At 63.1% G+C, this 23106-nt stretch overlaps 1 protein-coding gene across 3 annotated transcripts; it reads left to right on the top strand.

The window, feature by feature from the left end:
• The first annotated feature begins 1064 nt into the window (after positions 1 to 1064).
• On the top strand, positions 1065 to 22622 carry LOC102449522 (solute carrier family 2, facilitated glucose transporter member 9-like). Of its 3 annotated transcripts, none has more exons than XM_075935617.1 (13): positions 1065 to 1241; positions 5963 to 6061; positions 7721 to 7881; positions 8187 to 8311; positions 8856 to 9001; positions 10685 to 10817; positions 11333 to 11520; positions 12713 to 12823; positions 16038 to 16139; positions 16922 to 16997; positions 19353 to 19480; positions 20462 to 20607; positions 21781 to 22006. In XM_075935617.1, the coding sequence occupies exons 1-13, from the start codon at positions 1197 to 1199 to the stop codon at positions 21854 to 21856; spliced, it is 1536 nt and encodes a 511-aa protein (XP_075791732.1). In that variant the 5' UTR covers positions 1065 to 1196; the 3' UTR covers positions 21857 to 22006. The 3 variants fall into 3 exon arrangements, 2 of the variants coding, with proteins under 2 accessions (XP_075791732.1, XP_075791731.1); XR_012905744.1 differs by having other exon boundaries at positions 1066 to 1241; positions 20462 to 20666; positions 21781 to 21915; XM_075935616.1 differs by lacking the exon at positions 20462 to 20607 and having other exon boundaries at positions 1069 to 1241; positions 21781 to 22622.
• Positions 22623 to 23106: the final 484 nt, after the last annotated feature.

The raw sequence follows: 23106 nt of genomic DNA on the forward strand, positions 1-23106 counted from the left end.
AGATGCAGCCTCGCAGGGAATCAAGAGCCGGGAAGAACCGTGGACCCATCCTGACGTAGGACGTGAACCAGAGACTTTAAAGCCAGCAGCTGTAACATCTCTGCTACGAGCCTGGGTCGAGAACTGGGAGATTCGCTGCATGTAACGTAGGATCCTTTAACAGCCTCACTCTCAGGCTTTTCTTTCCTTTAGTAATAAACCTTTCGATGGTAGATTCTAGAGGATTGGCCCAGCGTGGTCTTGTGGGTAAGATCCAGAGTGTAAATTGACCTGGGGATTGTGGCTGGGTAGGTGAGATCGGGTTCTATAGCCCCTCACTGGTGTGCAGGCCGGGGCTGATTGGGGCACAGGGAGAGCTGGGGTGTCCGAGCGGTTTTGCTCGTGAGGCTTCTGGCTGGCCAGGCTGATAGCTGAAGCGCTCTGAGACTGGTTTGTGGCCTATTTGGGAAGGTCTCCAGTCAGAGGCTATAAGGAGCCCCGAGTCTGAGCAATTCACCCTGAGCAGACGCCCTCAGCCATGCCCGGACACGGCCCAGTCCGTCACGTGCTCAGCAGGGTTCCCTGTAAGCCGGGTGCTTGTGCGGCCACTATGGGGCGATTCCAATGCCGCTTGGCTGATTAGCAGCGCGCCCACAGCTAAGGGTTTCTTCTCTGGGTGGTGCACATTTGCACAGTCCTTGGTGCATGTAAAACATTATTCCACACATGGAGGGAAAAAACTCCTCACGGGGATGGAAAAGAAGAGAGGGAAGGTTGGTCCCCAGAGGGTTAAGCGTGGATGGGCCCGGCTGCTCCAATGAACCAATGGGCTGCACCGTCTCCCTCCCCCCGAAAAGCAAAGCAAATCACATTAGCCATCATGTGATTCCCTCCTGCCCTCAGGCCCCGTGCTCCGCCTCACCCCAAAGTGCTGGCTACTGCCGCCCCAGGCCTCCGGCCTCTTCTGCCTGTCAATCAAGCAGGGAGGCCCCTGGGCCACCCTCTCCCTGGCCAGGAACCCTCCAATGGCCGCCCCGGCTTGGAGCGCTCCCCACCCCCACTCCCCACCCCCACCCCCTCCAATTTTTCCTCCCTGCTTTAAAAAAATAATTGAAAGACTCAAGCGCTGAAATGCGCCAGAGGAGGCAGCCTTCCTCCCCGCTGCCCCCCGTCCTCTGCCTCGCGGGGCCTGGGGGCCCACGGCCGGCACCGCCCGAATGGAGGGGAAACCCGCCCTGCCCAGCTACCGGCGGATCTCTGGGGTGAGTGACGGGGGGGTCCGGGCTTCCCTCCCTCGCCCCAGCCTCTCGCGCTGGCCGTGGCCCCGCTGGCATGCCGGGCGGGATTAGGGGATTGAACTGCACGCGACAGGGCGTCCCTGGGGCCCGGGCAGCACGGGGCCGTCGGCTGCTTTGCCGGCAGGAACCTGCGGCCCCCTGGCCTCGGGATTTGTGTGTAGGGGGGTTATGGGGCCAAGCAGGGGTGGGGGAGAGAGCACAAGAGACCCTGGGTTCTATCCTGGGCTCTGGGAGAGGAGTGGGGGATAGTGGTTAGAGCGGGGGGGGGGGGCTGAGAGCCAGGACCCCTGGGTTCTATCCCTGGCTCTAGGAGGGGACTGGGGGCTAGTGGTTAAAGCGGGGGGGGGGGGGCTGAGAGCCAGGACCCCTGGGTTCTTTCCTGGGCTCTGGGAGGGGAGTGGGGGCTAGTGGTTAGATCAGGGGGGGCGCTGGGAGCCAGGACCCCTGGGTTCTATCCCTGGCTCTAGGAGGGTAGTGGGGCTAGTGGTTAGAGCAGGGGTGATGGGGGGCAGGACTCCTGGGCCCTGTGGGAAGGGGCTTGGGGAGGGGAGTGGGGGCTAGTGGTTAGAGCGGGGTGGGGGAGGAAGTCCCCTCTTTGCTGTGGACTCGGTGTGCAGTAATGAGGCACTGCTCTGCCCTGGCATGCCCCTGGCTCCGGGCCGGCCCTGGGCTGGCTCCGGGCAGTTGCCACAGGTGGCCGCGCCTGGGAAGCGGTTGCTGCTGGGGGGTCCGTAGGCAGCTCCCAGCCAGGCGAGGTCTGGGTCCCCTCCCCAGGTTCTGCCTGGCCTCCGTGGGGAGCAGCAAGCCAGCCCCCCTCCCTGCTCCTGCCCAGTGACCCCCCCGGGTCCCACTCCCAGAGCCCCCAGCTGCAGACTGAGGTGGGGTCTCCCCAGGGTCGGCCATCCCCGTTCACCCTCCCAGCTGCTGGGAGGTGGGGCGGGGCCTGCCTAGAACCGGGGCGCGGGGGTTAAAAATAGCAGCTGAATGAATTTACTCCCCTTCCCCCTCCTGCACCCTCCCAGCCCCACTGGCGTCTCCTCTTTCTGCGGGACAAGGGAGCCCCTCCCCCAGCTTTTGGGCTCCTCCAATGGCCAGAGGGAGGCGCTGCTGCGTCATGCCCAGACCCCGCCCCCCCCCACCTGGGGGGCTGCAGAGTCCCTGAGATTTACAGAGCTGGAAACGGGGCATGAGAAAGTGCCGGAGACACACTAATGGGGGGGGGGGGTGCTCAGGGGCCTGGAAAATGCCCAGTGAGCCCCGAACCAGACAGAACCCCAAGGGGAGCCCCTCTGTGGGAGCTAATTTCTAATGCCAACGAGCTCCCGTGTGTAACAGAGCCCCCCCTCACTCCCCCATCCCCCCAGCAGGACCGTATGGACACGTCATGCTCTGTCCTAGGCCTTTTCCAGCTCCCTGCTGGCTGGGGTCACAGGGAAACTGAGGCTAGGCCACGTGGCCGAGGTAAAGGCGCTGGAGAGGGACAGGTGCATACGCTGCTGCCTCCATTTGCTCCCACCTGACTTAGTGAGGGGAGGGTAATGGGAAGGAGGGGGGGCATTTTCAGGCAGAAAGACGCATGGGTGGTGCCCAGTTCATGGCCATCTAGGTGAAAGTTGGAGAAGCCGAGAGGCAGGTGGAGGCCATGGAGAGCGCGCCGCAATGATCCAGCCATGTATCTGTCCAAGGATGCATCAGCGTCCCCTTCAGGGGAGGTCCGGCCAGTATGTTGGCTGGGGAGGTTAGTCTGCAGAGCCCCTCGCAAGCCGCATGGGGCGTCTGCAGGACGTAGGCGAGTGGGAGGCTCTGAATTCATAAGCAGGCAGGTTTGGAAGCTGGACTCCAAGGGCTACTCGCCTCCAGGCACAGATTTGTGCTCAGCAGCACGTGAGCGTGCAGCCCTGGCTGGGGCATGGTGGTGGTAGCGGTGGGATGGTGCTGCACGGGCGATGGTAGGCGGTGCGCAGGGCGATAACATCACTCAGTGGCTGACGGTGGAAACGTGGTGCACGGTGGGAACAGTCAAGGCAATTACCGGTGGAACAGCTTGCATGGGGCGGCGGCGAATTCTCCCTCACTGGCCCTGTCGTCCATGCCTTAGAGCTGCTCTAGTTCAAATGGATTAATCCGGGGCGGTGCTCACACAGGGGGGATCTAATGGTCCCCGTTGGCCTTGGAATCTAGGGTTGTCGGGGGGGGGGCATAGCCATAGGGCATCTGGGCAGTCCCTCACCAAAGGCTCTTAAGTAAGTTGTCATGGGATAAGAGGGAAAGTCCTTTCATGGACTGATAACTGGTTACAAGACAGGAAACAAAGGGTAGGAATAAATGGTCAGTTTTCTGAGTGGGGAGAGGGAGCTAGTGGGGTCCCCCGAGAGTCTGTCTGAGGGTCCATCCTATTCAACCGATTTATAAATGATCTAGATTTATGAATGATGACGTGGTAGATACGCTGGAGGGCAGCGATAGGGTCCAGAGCAGGGGTCTCCAACCTTTTTAAGCAGGAGGTCACTTTCTGAATTTAAATGCAATCCAGGATCTACCTCACACCCAAACACCCCTGGCCCCGCCTCCTTCCTGCCCCTTCTCCAAGGCCCCGCCCCTGCTCACTCCGTCCTCCCTCCCTCCCCCATCCTCCCTCACTTTTATCAGGCTGGGGCCAGAGGACCGGGATGCGGGGGGGTTGTGGACTCTGATCTTGGGCTAAAGGTTTTGGAGTGAGGGAGGGGTTCTGCGCTGAGCCTGGAGCAGGGAGTGGAGGTGCAGGAGGGGGTTCAGGGGCAGGCTCTGGGTGGGTGCAGGGGGGACTCAGGGCTGGGGCAGTGGTTTGGGGGGCAGGAGGGTTCAGGACTGGGGCGGGGGTTCGGAATGCGGGCGCCAGCTGGGCACCGCTTACCACAGGTGGCTGCTGGGTGGTGGTGCAGGGGGCTAAGGCAGGCTCACCCCTACCCTGGCCCTGCACCACTCCCAAAAGCAGCCAGCAAATTCTCTCCCGCCTCTGCTCTGTGGCGATGGGATACAGGGTGGGCGAGGGGCACTCTAACATCAGCACCCCCTCCTCTTCTTCCTGTGCCCCTCACAGCAAGCAAGAGGCTCCCAGCTCTTGGGGGAGGGGGACGGCTCCAAGGCAGAAGGCGGGAGCAACACAGAAGTGTGGAGAGGGGCAGCTGAAGTGCTGGCACTTGACAGCCTCCTGACCAAACCTGTCAGGGTCACCTGTCAAAGGCTCCAAGATCGACCAGTAGATCCCGATCGACTGGTTGATGACCCCTGGTCCAGAGTGACCTGGACAGATTAGAGGACTGGGCCAAAAGAAATCTGATGAGGTTCAACAAGGACGAGGGCAGAGTCCTGCACTTGGGACAGAAGAATCCCAAACATAGTTACAGGCTGGGGACTAAATGGCTAAGTAGTAGTTCTGTAGAAAAGGCCCTGGGGATTGCAGTGGATGAGAAGCTGGATATGAGTCAACAGTGTGCCCTTGTAGCCAAGAAGGCTAATGGCATATTAGGCTGCATTAGAATGAGCACTGCCAGCAGATCCAGAGAAGTGATTATTCCCCTTTATTCAGCTCTGGAGAGGCCACATCTGGAGTATTGTGTCCAGTTCTGGGCCCCCCACTACAGAAAGGGTGGGGGCGCATTGGGGAGGGTCCAGTGGAGGGCAACCAAAATGATTCAGGAGGCTGGAGCACATGACCTATGAGGAGAGACTGAGGGATTTGGGTTTGTTTAGTCTGCAGAAGCGAAGAGTGAGGGGGGATTTGAGAGCAGCCTCCAACTCCCGGAAGGGAGGTTCCAAGGAGGATGGAGAGAGGCTGGTCTCAGTGGGGGCAGAACAAGGAGCAATGGGCTCAAGTTGCAGTGGGTGAGGTCTAGGCTGGATATTAGGACAAACTCTTTCCCTAGGCGGGTGGGGAAGCGCTGGGCTGGGTTCCCTAGGGAGGGGGTGGAGTCTCCATCCCTAGAGGTGTTTAGGTCTCGGCTGGACACAGCCCTGGCTGGGTTGATTAAGTTGGGTTGGTCCTGCCTTGAGCAGGGGGCCGGACTCGATGACTCCTGAGGCTCTTCCAGGCCTAGGATTCTAGAGAAAGGGGTTAACAGGGAGGTGGCAAAATTTGCAGGTGATACCAAACTTGCTCAAGATAGTTAAGCCGGGAGCAGACTGGGCTGGTCTAGACGACAGTATAACTGAAGTGTGGATTTACATATCCCGTGCTTCATTTGCATATTCGTGTCCGATGGCAGTTTCGAAAAAGGGCATTTCGAAAGTGAAACCGCCGTCTAGACCCGGTTCTTTCGGAAAAAACCCGTTTTCGAAGGATCCCGTACGCTTCATTTTTGTCTTGGCCCCCCCAAAGGGCGGCTCTGGTGGTGACTCTGGTCCGGCCAAGCGGCTGCAGTAAAAGCTGGGGGAGCTCGCAGCTGGTGGGACCGTCCAGTTCTCACAACTGGGCCCCCGCATGGATTCAGAATTTCCCAAGCACGAGGGCAGAGGAATGAGACCCCTCCAACTCATCTCACGTGTGACCTCGGAGAGGGGGCAGCTCCTAGCGGGGGGGGGGAGAGCAGCTCGTGGCTCCGCCCTCTTTCCCCTCCTTCCGGGGCCACGTCAGACCCGTGGCCAGGGCTGCACTGGCCGGCCCCCTTGGAACTGACGCTGTCCTGCGTGTGTCTCCTCTCACCCAGCACCTCACCTTCCCGCTGCTCACCGTCACCGTGCTGGCTTCCTTCGGCTCCTCCCTGCTGTACGGCTACAACCTGGCCGTGGTGAACTCGCCGGCCGTGGTAAGAGCTGTGTCCGTCCGTCCGTCTGTCTCTGTGCGGGAGGGTCACTGGGATACCTTGGGCCAGGCAGCTACGGAGACAGGGTCTCCAGCAGGCAGGTGGATTATCCCCATGGGGATGCAGCCACCTCTGGGGTGTGGCGCAGCAGGCCTGGGAGTGCGAAAAGAGCGGCTGAAGCCAAGTGATGCTCCAGGGGGAAGCGAGGGGGCCGGGGGGACCCGCTGAGCCACCAAGGTGCCGTTAGGACCCCGGCTGGGACAACACACCCCAAAAGGCCTTTGCGGACCCCACCCAGGTAGGGCCAACGTTCGAGCTGCCCCTCAGCACAGCGCCCCCTAGCACGGGCTCAGCGCTGCCCCTTCCAAATGACCCTTGGGCAGATCTGCTAGCGGGTCGGGCAGCAAAGGGTTGTGGTGTCTGGCCCAGCCCCCAGCCAAGGGGGAGGCAGAGCCGATGACAGATTTCCCGGGGGGCCGTTTGTGCAGTTTCATTGCGATCTACACTCCCCGTGGGAACACGTCCCTCCGGACAGAGTTTCCCTCGGAACAGCCAGTGAGAAGCGCGGGCCCCGGTCGAACGGTTCTGCTTTGACCTCCCCGGGACAGCCTGGCCCTCTGCAACCGGCGCTTGGCTCTGAATCGGCTTTGAAGAGCGTCAGAGCGGCCAGGCTGGGTCAAGGCCCATCCGGCCCCGTGTCCTGCCTGCCCACAGCGGCCAAGGCCTGGTGCCCCTGAGGGAGTGAACCGAACAGGGACTCACCCTGGGATTTCCCCACCCCCCCGTCTCCCACTCCCGGCTCCTCTCTGACCCTGTCAACACCACAAAGCAACGGCACCAATTGGAAGGATACTGTTGAAACAGGAGGTCGCGATGGACCCAAATGACACATTTCCCAGGATTCCCTTGGGCAAGCCATTTGGAAATCGGCAGTGGGGGGCCAGGGAGCGGGGAGGTGTTTCAAGTGTTGGGCTTCCCTGCCCCACGAAGTCCCATGGTTCACGCCGCTCTCGTGCGAGGGGAAGTGGTAGACCAGCAAACGGGGATGTGGGAAGGAGAAGTTTTACGCTGCTCTCGTGCAAGGGGAAGTGGGAAGAAGTTGGGTGTTTCACACCGCTCTTGTGCGAGGGGAAATGGGGAGGAGAAGTTGTGTGTTTCACACCACTCTTGTGCAAGAGGAAGTGGGGAGATCTTGTGTGTTTCACACTGCTCTCGTGTAAGGGGAAGCGGGAGACTAGCAATTGGGGATGTGGGAAGAAGTCGTGCGTTTTACGCCACTCTCATGCAAGGGGAAGTGAGGAGGAGAAGTGTGTTTCACACCACTCTTGTGCGAGGGGAAGTGGGAGACCAGTAATTGGGGATGTGGGGAGAAGTCATGCGTTTCACACCGCTCTCGCACAAGGGGAAGTGGAGAGAAGTGTGTTTCACACTGCTTTTGTGCGAGGGGAAGTGGGGAGAAGTGTGATTCACACCACTCTCGTGCGAGAGGAAGCAGGAGCCCACCAATCGGGGATGTGGGGAGGAGAAGCCCTGACGTGATCCAGAGCTGGGTGTGTAACAGATGTGCACCAAGACCCCATAGGGACGTCAATCCGTGCAGCCCTGGCTCTGGCACACCATGGGCACCCCGCTCTGCCAACCCCCCGTCTCTCTACCTTGCAGCACATAAAGGCCTTCTACAACGCCAGCTGGTCCCAGCGCTACAGCCAGAGCCCGAGCCAGGAGCTGCTCACGGTCATGTACTCACTGACCGTCTCGGTCTTCGCCCTGGGCGGACTGGTGGGCTCCCTTCCGGTTGGGATGCTCGTGACCCGATACGGGAGGTGAGATGGGTGTGGGCAGGGGGCGATGGCAGCTGGTCTGTCCCGGTGCCCGGCCGGGGGTGCCCGACTAACCGAGCCCTGCCGGGGGAGGGCAGACAAGCCAGCCTGGCACACGCCCTGCTCTTACGGGGGCCGGGAGAGCGGCCAGGCATGCCGCTGGGCTGGTACAGAGAAGAGGGGGTGGCTGGTGGATGGAGGTAGAGAGAACGGAGCCGCCTGCAGTGGGGGGGGGGCGCATCCCGCCCAGTAGAAGGGAGGGGCCAGGCCAGGCGGGGGGGTGACGCCCTGCCTGTGCCCCCTGCTAGGAACGGGACCCTGGTGCGGAGCACGCTGCTCGTCTTCCTGGCCGGCATCCTGATGGGCTCCAGCCGCTACCTGGAGCTGCCCGAGATGGTCATCGCCGGCCGCTTCGTCACGGGGCTGCACTCGGGTAACGCCCGGCGTGGGCAGCACCGCCACCTGGCCAAAGGCTCTGCCTGGCTCCGGCACCCGGCCGGGCTCCCCTCTGCCCCTCCCTGCCCCACCCGGCTGTCCTCCCCAGCCCTGCGCCGCCCGTCGCTACCCAGCACGGCCGCTCCCTCTACTGCAGGAGTCGGAGCCGTGGGTGCCTGGCCGGCTCCAGCTCCGGCCCACACAGGGTTGCAGGGGGGGACCCGCTGCTGGGGCTGTGCCCGTTCCTGGCTCTCTCTGGCACTTGGGGATCAAAGAAAGAAGCTCATGGGGGGTGTTACCAGTCCGCCATGGGGGGTGTCCTGGGACTGAGCAGCCAGCCCTAGGGCATTCTGGGAGGAGGGGCGCATGGATGGTTCCTTCTCAGGAGCTCCCCTTCCATGATTCCCATCCCAGTTGGGATCCGGGAGCTGGGGGGATGCAGACGCCGTGCTGCCTTTTGCCCAGGGTGACTCCAATTCTCTCTCCCCTCCCCCCATTCCTTGCTCCGCCACCTCCTCCCTGTGCTTCCTCCTCCGCCCCAGGCATCTGTCTCAGTGTGGTGCCCATGTACCTGGGAGAAATCGCCCCCAAGAACCTGCGTGGCTTCCTCGGCTTGGTGCCCAGCATCTTCATCTGCCTGGGAGTCTTCTCTGCGCAAGTCCTGGGCCTGCCGGAGCTGCTGGGGGAGGTCAGTGCTGCTAGCGGGCTCCATGGGGTACCCCTGAAATGCTGCTGCTGCTGCTCCCACCCCGTCGAGAGGGGGACAAGGGCCTGGGGGTGTCTCCAGGGTTCTCCAGAGCAGGTCGCACCCACCCTTTTCAGGTCGCCTAGGACAGCGGTTCCCAACTGCCGGTCTGCAGACCAGTGCCGGTCCGCGGACCGCTGGCTGCCGGGCTGCGGCAGTCGCCAGAGCTGAAGCCAGCTGTTCGCGGCAGCTCTGGAGGCCACAGCTGGGGTACATATTTTGGCGGACCGGTAACATTTTATTTGCATCATGAATATGCAAATATGCAAATAAAATGTTACCGGTCCACCAAAAGTTTGTGAATGGGTTTGTCAGCCCGCGGTATAAAACAGGTTGGGAACCACCAGCCTAGGGCACACCAGGGGGAACCGAGGCAGCGTTGTCCCAGGGTGGAAAAGTCAAATGCCCAGCTGCAAGTAGCTCTAAGCACCTCTGGGTTCCAGCCAATCAGAAAATGGCTAATATCCGGGTGGGTGTCGTGTGCCTGCCCCATGCGCCGATGGGGAAAACCTGCCAGTTCTGGGAGCCGGGTCGTTGGAGGGAGTCCAGCAGAGAGCAAGTGCAATGATCAACTGTGGGTCCCAGGGAAGGTGACCAAACGGCCGGTGCGTGTGGTCTGGGGACAAGGCAGCTGGGGGGGGGCTGATATAAACGGCAGCGGGCTGGTATAAACGGATCAATTGTTCTGCGTGTTCGTGGGCGGGAAGGCAAGAAGCAACAGGCTCAGCCCACAGCCAGGGGATGCACAAGGCCTGACCAAATTCACGGCCGTGAAAAATGCGTCCCGGGCGGGAAATCCGGTCTGCTGTGCGCTTGTCCTCTGCACGATACAGATCTCATGGGGGAGATCAGCATGTCTCGCACTGGGGGTCCTGCCCCAAAAGGATGTTGCGGTGGGGGGAGTCACAACATTATTTTAGGGAGGGGCTCTGGTATTGCCATCCTTTCTTCTGCACTGACCGGAGAGCAGCGACTGTGGCCGGGCGCCCAGGTCTGAAAGCAACATCCTGCCAGCAGCAGGGCAGAAGTAAGTGTACCAGCACTGCACCCCCCTCTTATGACCCCCCTGGTGACCTCTTTGGGGTCACGACCCTACAATTACAATCTGGTGACAATTCCAGTGTAAATAGCTGGAATCGTGAAACTGACCGTGTTTACAATCTGATCCCGTGAAACTGACCGTGTTTACAATCTGATCCCGTGAAACTGACCATGTTTACCAACAGAGCGCTGTGAAACTGACCGTGTTTAGGATCCAATCTCTGAAATTGACCGAAATGTCTGTGGTAGGGCCCAAGAGAGGCAGGTTAGCTCTTAGGGGAAACTTTCTAAGGCTTGGGTACTTACACTCCGGGGCAGGTGTCCCAGGGAAGCTGCGGCGTCCCATCCCTCGTGGTGTCCAGGAAGGACAAAGCCCCATCAGGGACACTCTGGGTTAACTTGGCCCTTCCTGTTCACAGGGGTCTGGCTTCGACAACCTCTCCAGGCCCCTTCCAGCCTCAGATGGATCCGTTCTCACCCTTCCCCATGCCAACGCCCAGCCAGCAGCTGGCCCCCCAATATCCAGCCTGCATTCCCTTGGCTTGTCTTTGTCCCACGGCCCCCTGGGCACCCATCTCGTTGCAGGACACATACTGGCCGCTCTTCCTGTCCCTGGGGGTCGTCCCTGCCTTCCTGCAGCTCCTGCTGCTGCACTGGTTCCCCGAGAGCCCCCGCTACCTGCTGATCGAGAAGAACAATGTCCGGGGGGCCACGGATGGTGAGCGGAGCCCTCCAGGCGCTGCCTGCAGGGGGGCTGGTGTACAGGCGGGGGCCGGGCTGGGCCATAGGAGCCGGGGAGAGCTTTGGTCGGATCAGCTCCTGTCCCAAATGGCCACATGGCCCTGGCACTGCAGACCCCAGAGCTCCTCTGGGCCGGCTTCTCCACCAGGGCCAATCAGCTACCGTGGGGCACTGGTCCTGCCCGGCCCGGCCTGCTGCACGGGGTTCCTGGGTTCCAGACTCAGCCTGTCGAGCTGCCGGGGCAGGAGAGCTCTGTGGGGGGAGCGGGGGTCTGTCCATCCCCAGAGGAGGGGTGGCCTCTTGCCCTGGCTGCTGACAAGGACAGGTGAGGGGAGGGGCAGTTCCCTCTTCACTGCTTTTCCCAAGAGCCCATCACCACAGCGTCTGGGCACCTCCCCTCCCCCCGGCTTCAGCCTTGCACCCACTGAGGCAGGACCTGTGCAGAGTCCCTGTGGGGCAGTGGGGGCTCAGGGGCTCTGCTGCTCTCCCCAGCGCTGCGCTGGTTCCTGGGGCGGGCCGACGTGGGGGACGTGATTGAGGAGATGCGGGAGGAGCAGCGCTCGCTCGCCTCCGTGGAGACGCTCTCCGTTGGGCAGCTGCTGCGGGACGGCACCGTGCGCTGGCAGACCCTCTCCGTGGCCGTCGTCAACATGGGCATGCAGCTCTCCGGCATCGACGCGGTGAGGGCCGCCCGGCCCGCACCCCTGCACCCGTTCCCGGCCCCCACTACCCCGCCCCGGGGCACCCCCGTTCACTGCTCCCCACTGCCCCAGGGCATCCCTGCCCCACCTCAGGGTGCCCCCGTTCCCTGCACCCACTGCCCCTGCCCTGGGGCACCCCCTCTCACTGCCCCCCACTACCTCCACCTCAGGGTGCCCCCGTTCCCTGCACCCACTGCCCCTGCCCCGGGGCACCCCCTCTCACTGCCCCCCACTACCTCCACCTCAGGGTGCCCCCGTTCCCTGCACCCACTGCCCCTGCCCCGGGGCACCCCCTCTCACTGCCCCCCACTACCTCCACCTCAGGGTGCCCCCGTTCCCTGCACCCACTGCCCCTGCCCCGGGGCACCCCCTCTCACTGCCCTCCACTACCTCCACCTCAGGGTGCCCCCGTTCCCTGCACCCACTGCCCCTGCCCCGGGGCACCCCCTCTCACTGCCCCCCACTACCTCCACCTCAGGGTGCCCCCGTTCCCTGCACCCACTGCCCCTGCCCCGGGGCACCCCCTTTTACTGCTCCCCACTGCCCCAGGGCATCCCTGCCCTCCCACTGCCCCCACCGCAGGGCACCCCTGTTCCCTGCCCCCCACTCTTCCAGGGCATCCCTGCCCCCCACTGCCTCTACCCCAGGGCACCCCTTTCACTGCTCCCCACTGCCCCCGCCTCAGGGTGCCCCCATTCCATGCCCCCCACTGCCCCTACCCCTGCCCTGGGGCATCCCTGCCCCCCACTACCCTGCAGTGCTCCTGCTCCCAGGCCCCCCACAGCCCCTGTCCAAGGGCACCCTACCCCCTGCCCAGAGGGGTGCTCCCCTTGAACTCCCGCTCCTCCTGCCCCTGTCCTAAAGGGTGTTGCCCCCAGGGGTTCCCGTCTCCCCACAACGCCCTGGCTTGGCAGGGAACTAGTCGTTCTGATGAGGCGGCAGGTCCCCCCCCCAGGAGGAGCTCAGCTGAGCCCCCCCACTCGCCCCACCCCAGCGCCAGCGAGTGCCCCAGGCCGGACCAGCCATCAGGCCCCCACCAGGCAGCCGGCTTTGTTCTGCCAAGGGGGGCTCCCCCGGTCAGTCATGGCCAGGGCCCCCCGGCGGGGGCCTGGACCTCGGGGGCCTCTGCCCCCCTCCTGCCGCTCACGCCCCGCTCTCCCGCTCCTGGCAGATCTGGTTCTACACCAACAGCATCTTCCAGCACGCCGGCATCCCGGGCCCCGAGATCCCCTACACCACCGTGGGCACCGGCGCCATCGAGGTGCTGGCCGGCCTGCTCGGCGTGAGTCTGCGGCGCACGGGGCGGGCGGGCCTGACCCCCCCCACGCAGTGCGACCCGGGGCCGGGGAGGGGGCAAATGGACAGAGGGGACCCTCGGTGAGCTGGGGGCGGGCGGGCGCTGGGGGGTCACCCTGGGCGAGTTGGGGGCGGGCGGGCGCTGGGGGGTCACCCTGGGCGAGTTGGGGGCGGGCGGGCGCTGGGGGGTCACCCTGGGCGAGTTGGGGGCGGGCGGGCGCTGGGGGGTCACCCTGGGCGAGCTGGGGGCGGGCGGGCGCTGGGGGGGTCACCCTGGGCGAGCTGGGGGCGGGCGGGCGCTGGGGGGGTCACCCTGGGCGAGCTGGGGGCGGGCGGGCGCTGGGGGGGTCACCCTGGGCGGGTCACCCTGGGCGAGCTGGGGGCGGGCGGGCGCTGGGGGGGTCACCCTGGGCGAGCTGGGGGGGTCACCCTGGGCGAGCTGGGGGGGTCACCCTGGGCGAGCTGGGGGCGGGCGCTGGGGGGGTCACCCTGGGCGAGCTGGGGGGGTCACCCTGGGCGAGCTGGGGGCGGGCGGGCGCTGGGGGGGTCACCCTGGGCGAGCTGGGGGCGGGCGGGCGCTGGGGGGCCACCCTGGGCGAGCTGGGGGCGGGCGGGTGCTGGGGGGTCACCCTGGGCGAGCTGGGACTTGGCTAGAGCTAAGAGCCCCCCCCCCCGGAATGAGGGCTGTGCTGGGCGCATTTACAGCCCTCCCCCGTGGGCGCCCACCCAGTGGCGGGGGCTCTAGTGAGGTCTAGTGGGGAGATGAGCGGAGAGGCGAAGCCAGAGACCCCAGCCCCCCCCCACTCCGCCAGCCCCCCCCCCCAGCACAAGCAGGTGCTGCCGCAGCCCGGTGGGCGGGCGGGGGCTCAGCTGCCTGTTGGCATCGGCGGGTGCAGGCGCCGCGGCGCCACAAACAGCCCCCACAAGGCACGTCGAGTCTGGGTCGAAAATTACCAGCATTTGTTCTGCTGTCAGTATCCGCCCGGCTCCTGGTGCTGCAGCCGCTCCCCCCTGCCTGCCCCCCGCCCCCCTCTGCCCGCCCAGCCCCCCAGTCCTGCCGACCTCCCTGCACCCCCCCTGCCTGCCCCCCGCCCCCCTCTGCCCACCCAGCCCCCCAGTCCTGCCGACCTCCCCGCACCCCCCTGCCTGCCCCCCGCCCCCCTCTGCCCGCCCAGCCCCCCAGTCCTGCCGTCCTCCCCGCACCCCCCTGCCTGCCCCCCGCCCCCCTCTGCCCGCCCAGCCCCCCAGTCCTGCCGTCCTCCCCGCACCCCCCTGCCTGCCCCCCGCCCCCCTCTGCCCGCCCAGCCCCCCAGTCCTGCCGTCCTCCCCGCACCCCCCTGCCTGCCCCCCGCCCCCCTCTGCCCGCCCAGCCCCCCAGTCCTGCCGTCCTCCCCGCACCCCCCTGCCTGCCCCCCGCTCCCCTCTGCCCGCCCAGCCCCCCAGTCCTGCCGTCCTCCCCGCACCCCCCTGCCTGCCCCCCGCTCCCCTCTGCCCGCCCAGCCCCCCAGTCCTGCCGTCCTCCCCGCACCCCCCTGCCTGCCCCCCGCTCCCCTCTGCCCGCCCAGCCCCCCAGTCCTGCCGTCCTCCCCGCACCCCCCTGCCTGCCCCCCGCCCCCCTCTGCCTGCCCAGCCCCCCAGTCCTGCCGTCCTCCCCGCTCCCCTCTGCCCGCCCCCCGCTCCCCTCTGCCCGCCCAGCCCCCAGTCCTGCCGTCCTCCCCACACCCCCCTGCCTGCCCCCCGCCCCCCTCTGCCCGCCCAGCCCCCCAGTCCTGCCGTCCTCCCCACACCCCCCTGCCTGCCCCCCGCCCCCCTCTGCCTGCCCAGCCCCCCAGTCCTGCCGTCCTCCCCGCTCCCCTCTGCCCGCCCCCCGCTCCCCTCTGCCCGCCCAGCCCCCAGTCCTGCCGTCCTCCCCACACCCCCCTGCCTGCCCCCCGCCCCCCTCTGCCCGCCCAGCCCCCCAGTCCTGCCGTCCTCCCCACACCCCCCTGCCTGCCCCCCGCTCCCCTCTGCCTGCCCAGCCCCCAGTCCTGCTGCCCTCCCCACACCCCCCTGCCTGCCCCCCGCCCCCCTCTGCCTGCCCAGCCCCCCAGTCCTGCCGTCCTCCCCACACCCCCCTGCCTGCCCCCCGCTCCCCTCTGCCTGCCCAGCCCCCAGTCCTGCTGCCCTCCCCATACCCCCCTGCCTGCCCCCCGCTCCCCTCTACCTGCCCAGCCCCCCAGTCCTGCCGTCCTCCCTTCACCCCCCTGCCTGCCCCCCGCCCCCCTCTGCCCGCCCAGCCCCCCAGTCCTGCCGTCCTCCCCACACCCCCCTGCCTGCCCCCCGCCCCCCTCTGCCCGCCCAGCCCCCCAGTCCTGCCGTCCTCCCCACACCCCCCTGCCTGCCCCCCGCCCCCCTCTGCCCGCCCAGCCCCCCAGTCCTGCTGCCCTCCCCACACCCCCCTGCCTGCCCCCCGCTCCCCTCTGCCTGCCCAGCCCCCCAGTCCTGCTGCCCTCCCCACACCCCCCTGCCTGCCCCCCGCTCCCCTCTGCCTGCCCAGCCCCCCAGTCCTGCCGTCCTCCCTTCACCCCCCTGCCTGCCCCCCGCCCCCCTCTGCCTGCCCAGCCCCCCAGTCCTGCTGCCCTCCCTGCATGCCCCTGCCTGCCCCCTGCCCCCCCACCCACTTCACACCCCTCCACCCCCCTCAGCCCCACAGTCCTCCTGCCCTCCCTGCACCCCCCCCCCACCTGCCCTCTGGCCCCCCTGCCCACTCCACACCCCTCCACCCCTCTTTGCCCGCCCATCCCCCAATCCTGTTGTCCGCTCCGTGCCCCCCTCCGCCCATCCCAGGCCCCACACCTGCTGCCTGACTCCACCGGGCACTCGGGGCCGGCTCGGGCCTGGCTGGGGCAAGCTGGGCCCTGGATTCCAGCCCCCGAGAGACGAGATGGGCAGCTGCTTCCTTTCCGCACACAAAGCCCTACCATGCCCGTGCCCCCTGCTCTAACCACTAGCCTGCCCCCCCCCCCCCCCCCCGGGCTGGGAGAAGCGCCCGGAGTCCTGAGGGGGTCCCACTCTCCCCTCCAAAGGCTCGTCAGCCAATGAGAACGGGCTCTGAGGATGTCGCTCACCTGCGCTGCGCGCTATTGGCTGTGTGGGGTGTCGCTCTGTGCCAGGGGCTGGCAGGGCAGGTGCCCGCTTGGCTAACCCGCCTCTCCCTGCAGTGCTTCACCATCGAGAAGCTGGGCCGCCGGCCCCTCATCATCACCGGCTTCTGCTTCATGGGCCTCTGCTGCGCCGGCATCACCATGACCCTGGTGCTCCAGGTAGGGGAGTCGCGCTGCGTGCAGTGCTGGGGAGGAGCGCCGCCCGGTCAGGCCAGCAGGGGCTGGGTGCGAATCCTGGGGCGCCCCCCCCCCCCCCCCCCGCGAGCGCTGCTGGGTTCCCCCTCGCCCCTCCTGGCTGGGCTCCCATGGCCAGCGGTTCCCACCTGCCGCTGCCAGGCAGCTGGGGGCCAGACCCTGCCCCCGGGAGCAGCAGAGAGAGGAAGCCCCTTTGTGTCTGGTGCAAGGCGGGAGAGAGCTGGGCTGAAGGGGGGCTGCAGGCCAGGCTTGAGGGGTACTGGATGGGGGGGCTGGGCTGTCAGGGGTGTGGGTCGGGAGTGAGGGGCACCGGCAGGGCTGGGGGGGCAGGGCTGAGCTGGCAGGAGCTGTGGGTCAGGAGTGAGGGGCACTGGCAGGGCTGGGGGGCAGGGCTGAGCTGGCAGGAGCTGTGGGTCGGGAGTGAGGGGCACCAGCAGGTCTGGGTTAGAAGGGGGCTGTGGGGCGGGAGTGAAGGGCACGGGCAGGGCTGGGTTAGAAGGGGGCTGTGGGTCAGGAGTGAGGGGCACCGGCAGGGCTGGGGGGGCAGGGTTGGTGAGGAGGGGGCTGCAGGTCGGGCACCAGCCAAGCTGAGAGAGGACTTTGCATGGCCCGTTCCTGCTGCTTTCCTCTCCCTCAGCCCCCCAGCGCCCCCAAGAGCAGTGCCCCAAACGTGCTTACGCCACGCGGGTGGCGGTAACGGGACTGTCAGCCCGGCCGCCTCCAGCCTCTGCCCCTTCTCTCCCCAGGCCGCCGTGCCCTGGATGCGCTACCTCAGCGTGGCCTGCGTCATCGGGATCATCGCTGGCTTCTGCATGGGCCCAGGTGGGTGCGGGGGCCCTGCCGTCTCTCCGGCTAGCGGGGGGCTGCGGGTCGGGAGAGAGGGGCTTGGCCCGAGCCCTAGGCTGGGCCAGCAGGGGGCTGCACACGCTAATCAGCGTCTCTGGCCGGCTCCGGAGGCACGTGGTTTCCTGCCTTTAAATAAGCGTGGACGGGAAAGCTCCCTAAAAATGATGGATGCTCCCTGGAATGGTTTACCCGACTGATGTATGAGTGGAGCTGCCAACGGATCTATAATTCATTCTCAGCCCAGAATTTATTTGCTGTAATTACATCTTTAATTAGGATTTTAATGGCTCATTGTTCACAAACAATGATGAATCGGACTTAAAATATATCTGTATCTATATCTCTATTCCAGGCGCCGTAACGGTCCATGAGGGGCTGCTTCTCCCCATATGAATTTTTTTGCATTAAGTATCTTTACTAAAGAGGCGCACATGACTGCTTGCCTGCTCGGGGACGGTCTGGTCAAACCATGGTGCCTAATATCACAACTGCGCCTATTGCAACAAACCCAAAGTGCCCTAATTGCTCAGGCTTCATGGCAGCCCTCAGGATAGAACCTGACTTCTCGTGCTCCAAAAGCACAGGCCCCGATGCTTGAGCAAAAGGAGACTCTCCTTCAGTTGTTAGCAGTATAGGGCTGATGAAACACAGTGGAACAGTTCTGAGTTCATGCACTAGAGGGCAGCAGTGTGTAAAGCCCCAGCTTTTTTCTATGGCAGCAATTCCCACACTGTCTGTCGGGACCTTAAATGGGGTTGCGACCTTGTTTTAATGGGGTCGTCAAGCCCCACCACCTAGCGCCAAACCCCAAGCCACTAAAAATGTTATTGGTTACACACTGGCTTCCTGGGAGCTAGCAGCGGTGAGGAGCAGCAGCCGGCCCCCCAGGAGCCAGGCTAGGAGCTACCTGTACCAATTTAAACAGTTACACTCTTACATCCCTATTGGATACAGGGTCTCAATAGGATGCAGTCTGTCACCTTTTAAATAGCCAGTTCAAATCCAGCCACAGGTAAGACCAATATTTTCCCCATCTGATGGCTGATCTCAGTGCAGCTCCTGGTGGACAAACTGGGCCAGTGAAAAATTTCCCATCAAAACGGTTTTTCAACAGCCATTTGTAGATCAACTCAGAAAATGGCATTTCCGTCCCCCGGGAATTCGAACGACTGCGCAGTTGTGATATTAGCCACAATGGTTTGACCAGACCCTCCCCCAGCAGGGAAGCAGTTTTGTCCTGAATTGGGCTAAAAAGTTGGACGATGTCACAGAATGAACCATCCCAAAACGTTGTTGTTGAAAACCCGGAACCCCAGGGTTTCGTCTCAGTAATGTTGAAAGGTCACGTAACATCTGATGCTGATGTAAGTCGAAACAAAATGAAAGAAAAGTTGGAAAGAAACCGTCGAAATGACGCGCTTCCCTGGACGTGGAATCGTCTGCAAACTTTTTTGGCAGCAAACGGGTCCATCAAAACAAAATTTCAACCTGCTCGAAAACTTTCATTTTCACCGCAAAACATCACGAAAAGCATCAGCTTTCTGCAGAAAACGTTGATGTTCCACCCACAAATGGAATGTCTGAAACCGAAACGATCTCAGCTGTGAAATCCTGCCACGATTCTCATGGGCGTTGCAGTTCAGTTGCCTCATGTCCACTTTCTCCAAAATGAGCTGGACTCCTTGGCTAGACTACATCTCCCATGGTGCATTCTGGCCAGGGATTCCCAAGGTGCACCACCTGCCTTCCAAAAGAGTGCATTATGGGAGATGGAGTCTGAGGGAACCTGGCGTAAAGAGGAGAAGGAGCACATAAGAGACCAGAACTACAACTCCCATAAGTCTCGGTGCTGGAATTCCCAACTTGAGTTTTTTCAGTGTTTGAACTTCTGCCCCAAATCACAACGTGAAGTGGACAGTTTCAATGCAAAGGATTTTTCACTGTCATCCAGAACAAACCTGTGGTGGCGGCTCTCTGGACCGACACCCGCAGCCCAATCAGCCTCCTCGTTAGCAGCCTTAGCACAGAGCCCGAGCCCCTCCCCCCACGCTCTCCCCCCCACACACCGGGGCCCAAGCTGTACCAGTGCCCTCTCCCCGAAGGCTGCTCCCCTATCAGCCACGGAAAGAACCGGCCGAGCAACTAGAGACTTGATCCACCCGCTCCCCAGGGTGCTCGGGCACCCAATAGGGCAGGCGCTGGAAGGGGAGGGAGCAAGAGAGACGGAGAGAGTCCCAGTTCTGAGCTCATTCATCTGCCTTTCACTCCGGAGTCACTCCTGATTTGTGCCCCAGACTCAGGAGGAGTTTAATCCCTTTCTCCCCTGCCCAGCTGGTGTGCCCTTCCTGATGACGGCAGAGCTCTTCAAGCAGTCACATCGCCCCGCTGCTTATATCGTGGGGGGGTCCCTGAACTGGCTCTCCAACTTCACCGTGGGCTTCGTCTTCCCCTTCCTGCAGGTAACAGCCAGCCCTGGGGGGGGGGGGGTGGCCTGGGGTTGCAGGTCAGGGATTAGGGCCTCGGGGTGCAAGTTGCTGTCCACACACTCAGGAAGATGGTCCTTGCCCCAGAGAGAAAATTGTAAACAAGTCCAAAGAAACACTAGCAGCATGTTGTTAATCTTTGGAACTCACTGCAGCAGGAAACTGTGTCAAAAGCCTTACTAAAGGCCAGATGTATCACTTCTGCTACACTCCCCCAATTCCCTATCTGCTAGATCTGTTACCCTTCTCAGGAGGAAACTAGGTTGATTTGTTCTTGGCTGTAAAGTCTGTGACATTCCCCGGAGTACAACTGGGACCAGTGACCGTCTGTGGCCCCTCAGGACTCCAATCCGGGGTGACCTTTACACTGCCTCCAGCATGGAAGTCACTCCCAGGTGTACTGCCCGAGCACTACAACCAGGCACTCCTGAATTACACTGCAGAACTACACCGGCAAATTCCCGGTCCCAAACTCGCCCCAGAAATGTGTGTCTTGTCCTGCCCGGAGCCCAGCCCTCTTCTGGACAATACAAGCTCATGAAAAGTCTGTAATGGTGTGAATAGAAAATGAAACGCACCAATCTTGCTGTCTCAAATGGAGTTTCCCAAACACCTCATTCCCAACACACTGGTTTAGATCAAACACTAATCCAAGTTGATTTGCAACTAATCCAAGATCGATTCTAAGTGATCACAAGAAATGAGACACAACAGTCAGACTTGGCTACAAGAAAATAAAAGTAAAATGCAACTAATGCCAAATGTAAAAAACTCCATGAATTCAAAGCACAGGTCTCCCTCTCTCGCCCTGTCTCATCCACCCGACCAGCTGAATTTCTTTCACTCAAGATCTCTCCCCCAATCCAATGCCATTTCCTGGTTCTTCAGCTGCTGTTGATGCAGTGGGTAGAGAGAAAGGCAAGGGTGACTTGGAACATCTCTCCTCCTTTCTTATAGTTCCTTCCCTTCTTTGGGAGTCCGCTCCAGCCAAGGTTCAAGAGAATGACCGTCTGTGTGGACAAGAGCCTCAAACGGTTCCTTTCTCGAGATGGAGGTTTTTTGCCCACACCCTTTTTCCTGCCAAAGAATGGCCATTTAATTAGGTGATGGTCCATTTCATCTTGGCTGAGGCATTGACCAGTGTTTTGTTCCTGGGGAACTGGTATGTGGTTGCTCTCCAGACTTAGAGCATGTCTTAGCAACTCCATCCAGTATACTCTTATAACTATACCTAGAATGTTGCCACATACATTTTACCAGGACAATAATGATCAGCAGATTATGAGTTTCCAAACAATCCCTCACAAGGCATACTTTGTGCAAGATTTGTCGCCGTCTGTATTGAAAGGGTGAACACAGGTGTTCAGACTGTCCCAACGTCCACGCTGGCAGTTCCTTATAATCTGGGGTCTTAAAAATCAAAATTGTTTAATTTCAGGATCTTTCTAGGTCTCAACATGAGGCTGACTGGTGTGTTACTGCCCAGTTCTTAGTTTTGGGGATGGGTCCTAGGTTTGCCCTTCTCCAGGCCTCTGGGCCCTCACGGCCTCCCTCAATGCTCTGAAAAGTAGCAGCTAATGGTTCAGAGATTGTTTTAGCGAGCTCCTTAAGTACCCTCAGGTGAATGTCCCAGGCCCTGCTGACATGAGTAACTCTTGAGAACTATCCTGTTCCTTCCCGGTTCTGGCCAAAGTCCTTCCCGGCTTGTTAATATTGTGTTAAGCAACTGGTCTCCATTAACCTTCTGAGTGTAGGCAGATATCCAGGAGAGTGGTTTCCTGCTATGGGGTCTCTCCTAGGGGCAGGATTAAACCACTGACCAAAAGGGAGAGGCTCCACTTTCCTCTCTCGTGGGACTGCGTTATCAAGCCCCTCTCCCTTTGGGGGAAAAAGAGCCTCCCCCAGGGGAATGGATTGCTCCTGGCAGCCAGCCCTGGCCAGTGGGTCAGACCCAGCGCCCCCTTGTGCATATGGTGGGGCAGAGAGGCTAAGTGACTAGCCCATGGTCATGCAGAGAGACTGTGGCAGAGGAGGGCCTTGAACCCAAGTGTCCTGACTCCCAGCCTAGTGTCTTGGCCACAAGTGGAATTGGGCAGCCCTGGCCCTAGCTGATGGGGTGACCCCTCAGACTCAGTGGGGTGGGAGGCAGGGAGCATGGTGCAGGGAGCGACACTAGATGGGCCCCAGGGACAGGAGATAAGAGCCATGCTAGGTGGCCCCGTGATGGGCTGGGGCTCCCTGCTGACGCCCGGGGCCGTGTTCTCTGCTTTCCCCAGATGTCGGCCGGCGCTTTCTGCTACCTGGTGTTCTGCGGGGTCTGCCTGCTGGTGGCTCTCTACATCTACGTGGTGATCCCCGAGACCAAGAACAAGACCTTCATGGAGATCAGCCAGATCTTCGCCGCCCGCCGCACCTTCCTGGCCACCCCGGCCAGCGCCGTCAAGATGGTCGCGCTCGGCGGCTACGGGGCCCTGGAGAGCAGCTCCCTGGAGCTGTCTGAGTCCGGCCAGGCGTGACCCTCAGCCCCCCAGCCCTGCAAGGCTGTGAACAATCTGTGGGGTGGGTGGCAGGGCCCGTGCCGGGGTCATGGATCCAAAGATGTTGCCCTCGCCCTGGGCTTTGCAGGCTCAAGCTCTCCCCAACCCACCGCTGGTCTCCTCCCGCAGGTGTCCTAGAACAAGGGCTCCAGGTTGCTGCTCTGCGGCCCCGCACGGCACCTTCCCTGCAGAGCTGAGTCGGTGCCAGCCTGGGGCTTAGGGCCAGGCGGCTCATCTGCTGCCTGCTGTGCCCGTGCTCGGGGGGAGGGGAGGACACACTCCCTTCCCCCCGCCCTCCCCAGAGGTTAGGGACATGGTCTCCACTCCCGGAGTTAGATCCCCCCCCCCCACAGCTCTGAGCCTTCCGGCCTTGCGGGAGGCATTGCGGCTAGCTCCGCCTCCGGACCCGTGATGTCACTGCACTCGGCAGGTGCTGATTGGCTGATGTTGCCATGGTGGCACTCCGGGAAGGCCCGCCCCTGAGGAGGCGGGATGTCTCGGCCGGCCGGGGGAGACGATTCCTGCAGGCGATGCCCGGGGAGGGAGGGCTGGGCTATTGAATAAAGGCACCTGCCTGTTGAGCCTGTGGCCGTGTGCGGTGCTGGGGCGGGGGCGGCCCGTCCCTGGGCCCCACAGGGGTTGTCTCAGTAAACACTGCCGTACCTCATCAGGTCTGGGGGGTGCGGCTGCGGGTCGGGGTCGAGGGGCACCAGGTAGAGACAGGAGCCACGCTGGGGCCCGATGGCTGGCGATCACTCAGCCCCTGCCTCGGCCCCATTGCGCCGTCTGCTGCCCTAGAGACCCTCCTGCAAAGCCCCTCCGCGGCACGACGAGACTCCAGCGCGGACCACCTCGTGCTACCGGGGCGGGTCGCTGCTGTCGGCGGCCGCCCTGAGCCGGGCGTGGGAGCCAGGACGCAGCTCCCCCCGGGGAGGTGAGGGCAAAGCAGCCGTGGGGAGGCCCAGCAGCAGGAGGCTGCGCCGTAGCGCCGGTCGCAGGGAGGCCGGGAGACGAGAGTCGGGTCCCAGCAGCAGCCTGGGTTCCGCACCGGAGTGCCACGTTCTC

The sequence above is a fragment of the Pelodiscus sinensis genome, chromosome 8 (assembly GCF_049634645.1).
Source record: "Pelodiscus sinensis isolate JC-2024 chromosome 8, ASM4963464v1, whole genome shotgun sequence".
Classification (NCBI taxonomy): domain Eukaryota; kingdom Metazoa; phylum Chordata; order Testudines; family Trionychidae; genus Pelodiscus; species Pelodiscus sinensis.

Excerpts from the sequence above, each read along its gene's own strand:
- LOC102449522 (XM_075935616.1), top strand. The coding sequence starts at position 1,197 with ATGGAGGGGAAACCCGCCCTGCCCAGCTACCGGCGGATCTCTGGG. Across the intron at positions 1,242-5,962 it reads GCTACCGGCGGATCTCTGGG|CACCTCACCTTCCCGCTGCT; the intron begins GTGAGTGACGGG and ends CCTCTCACCCAG. Across the intron at positions 16,140-16,921 it reads CCATGACCCTGGTGCTCCAG|GCCGCCGTGCCCTGGATGCG; the intron begins GTAGGGGAGTCG and ends TTCTCTCCCCAG.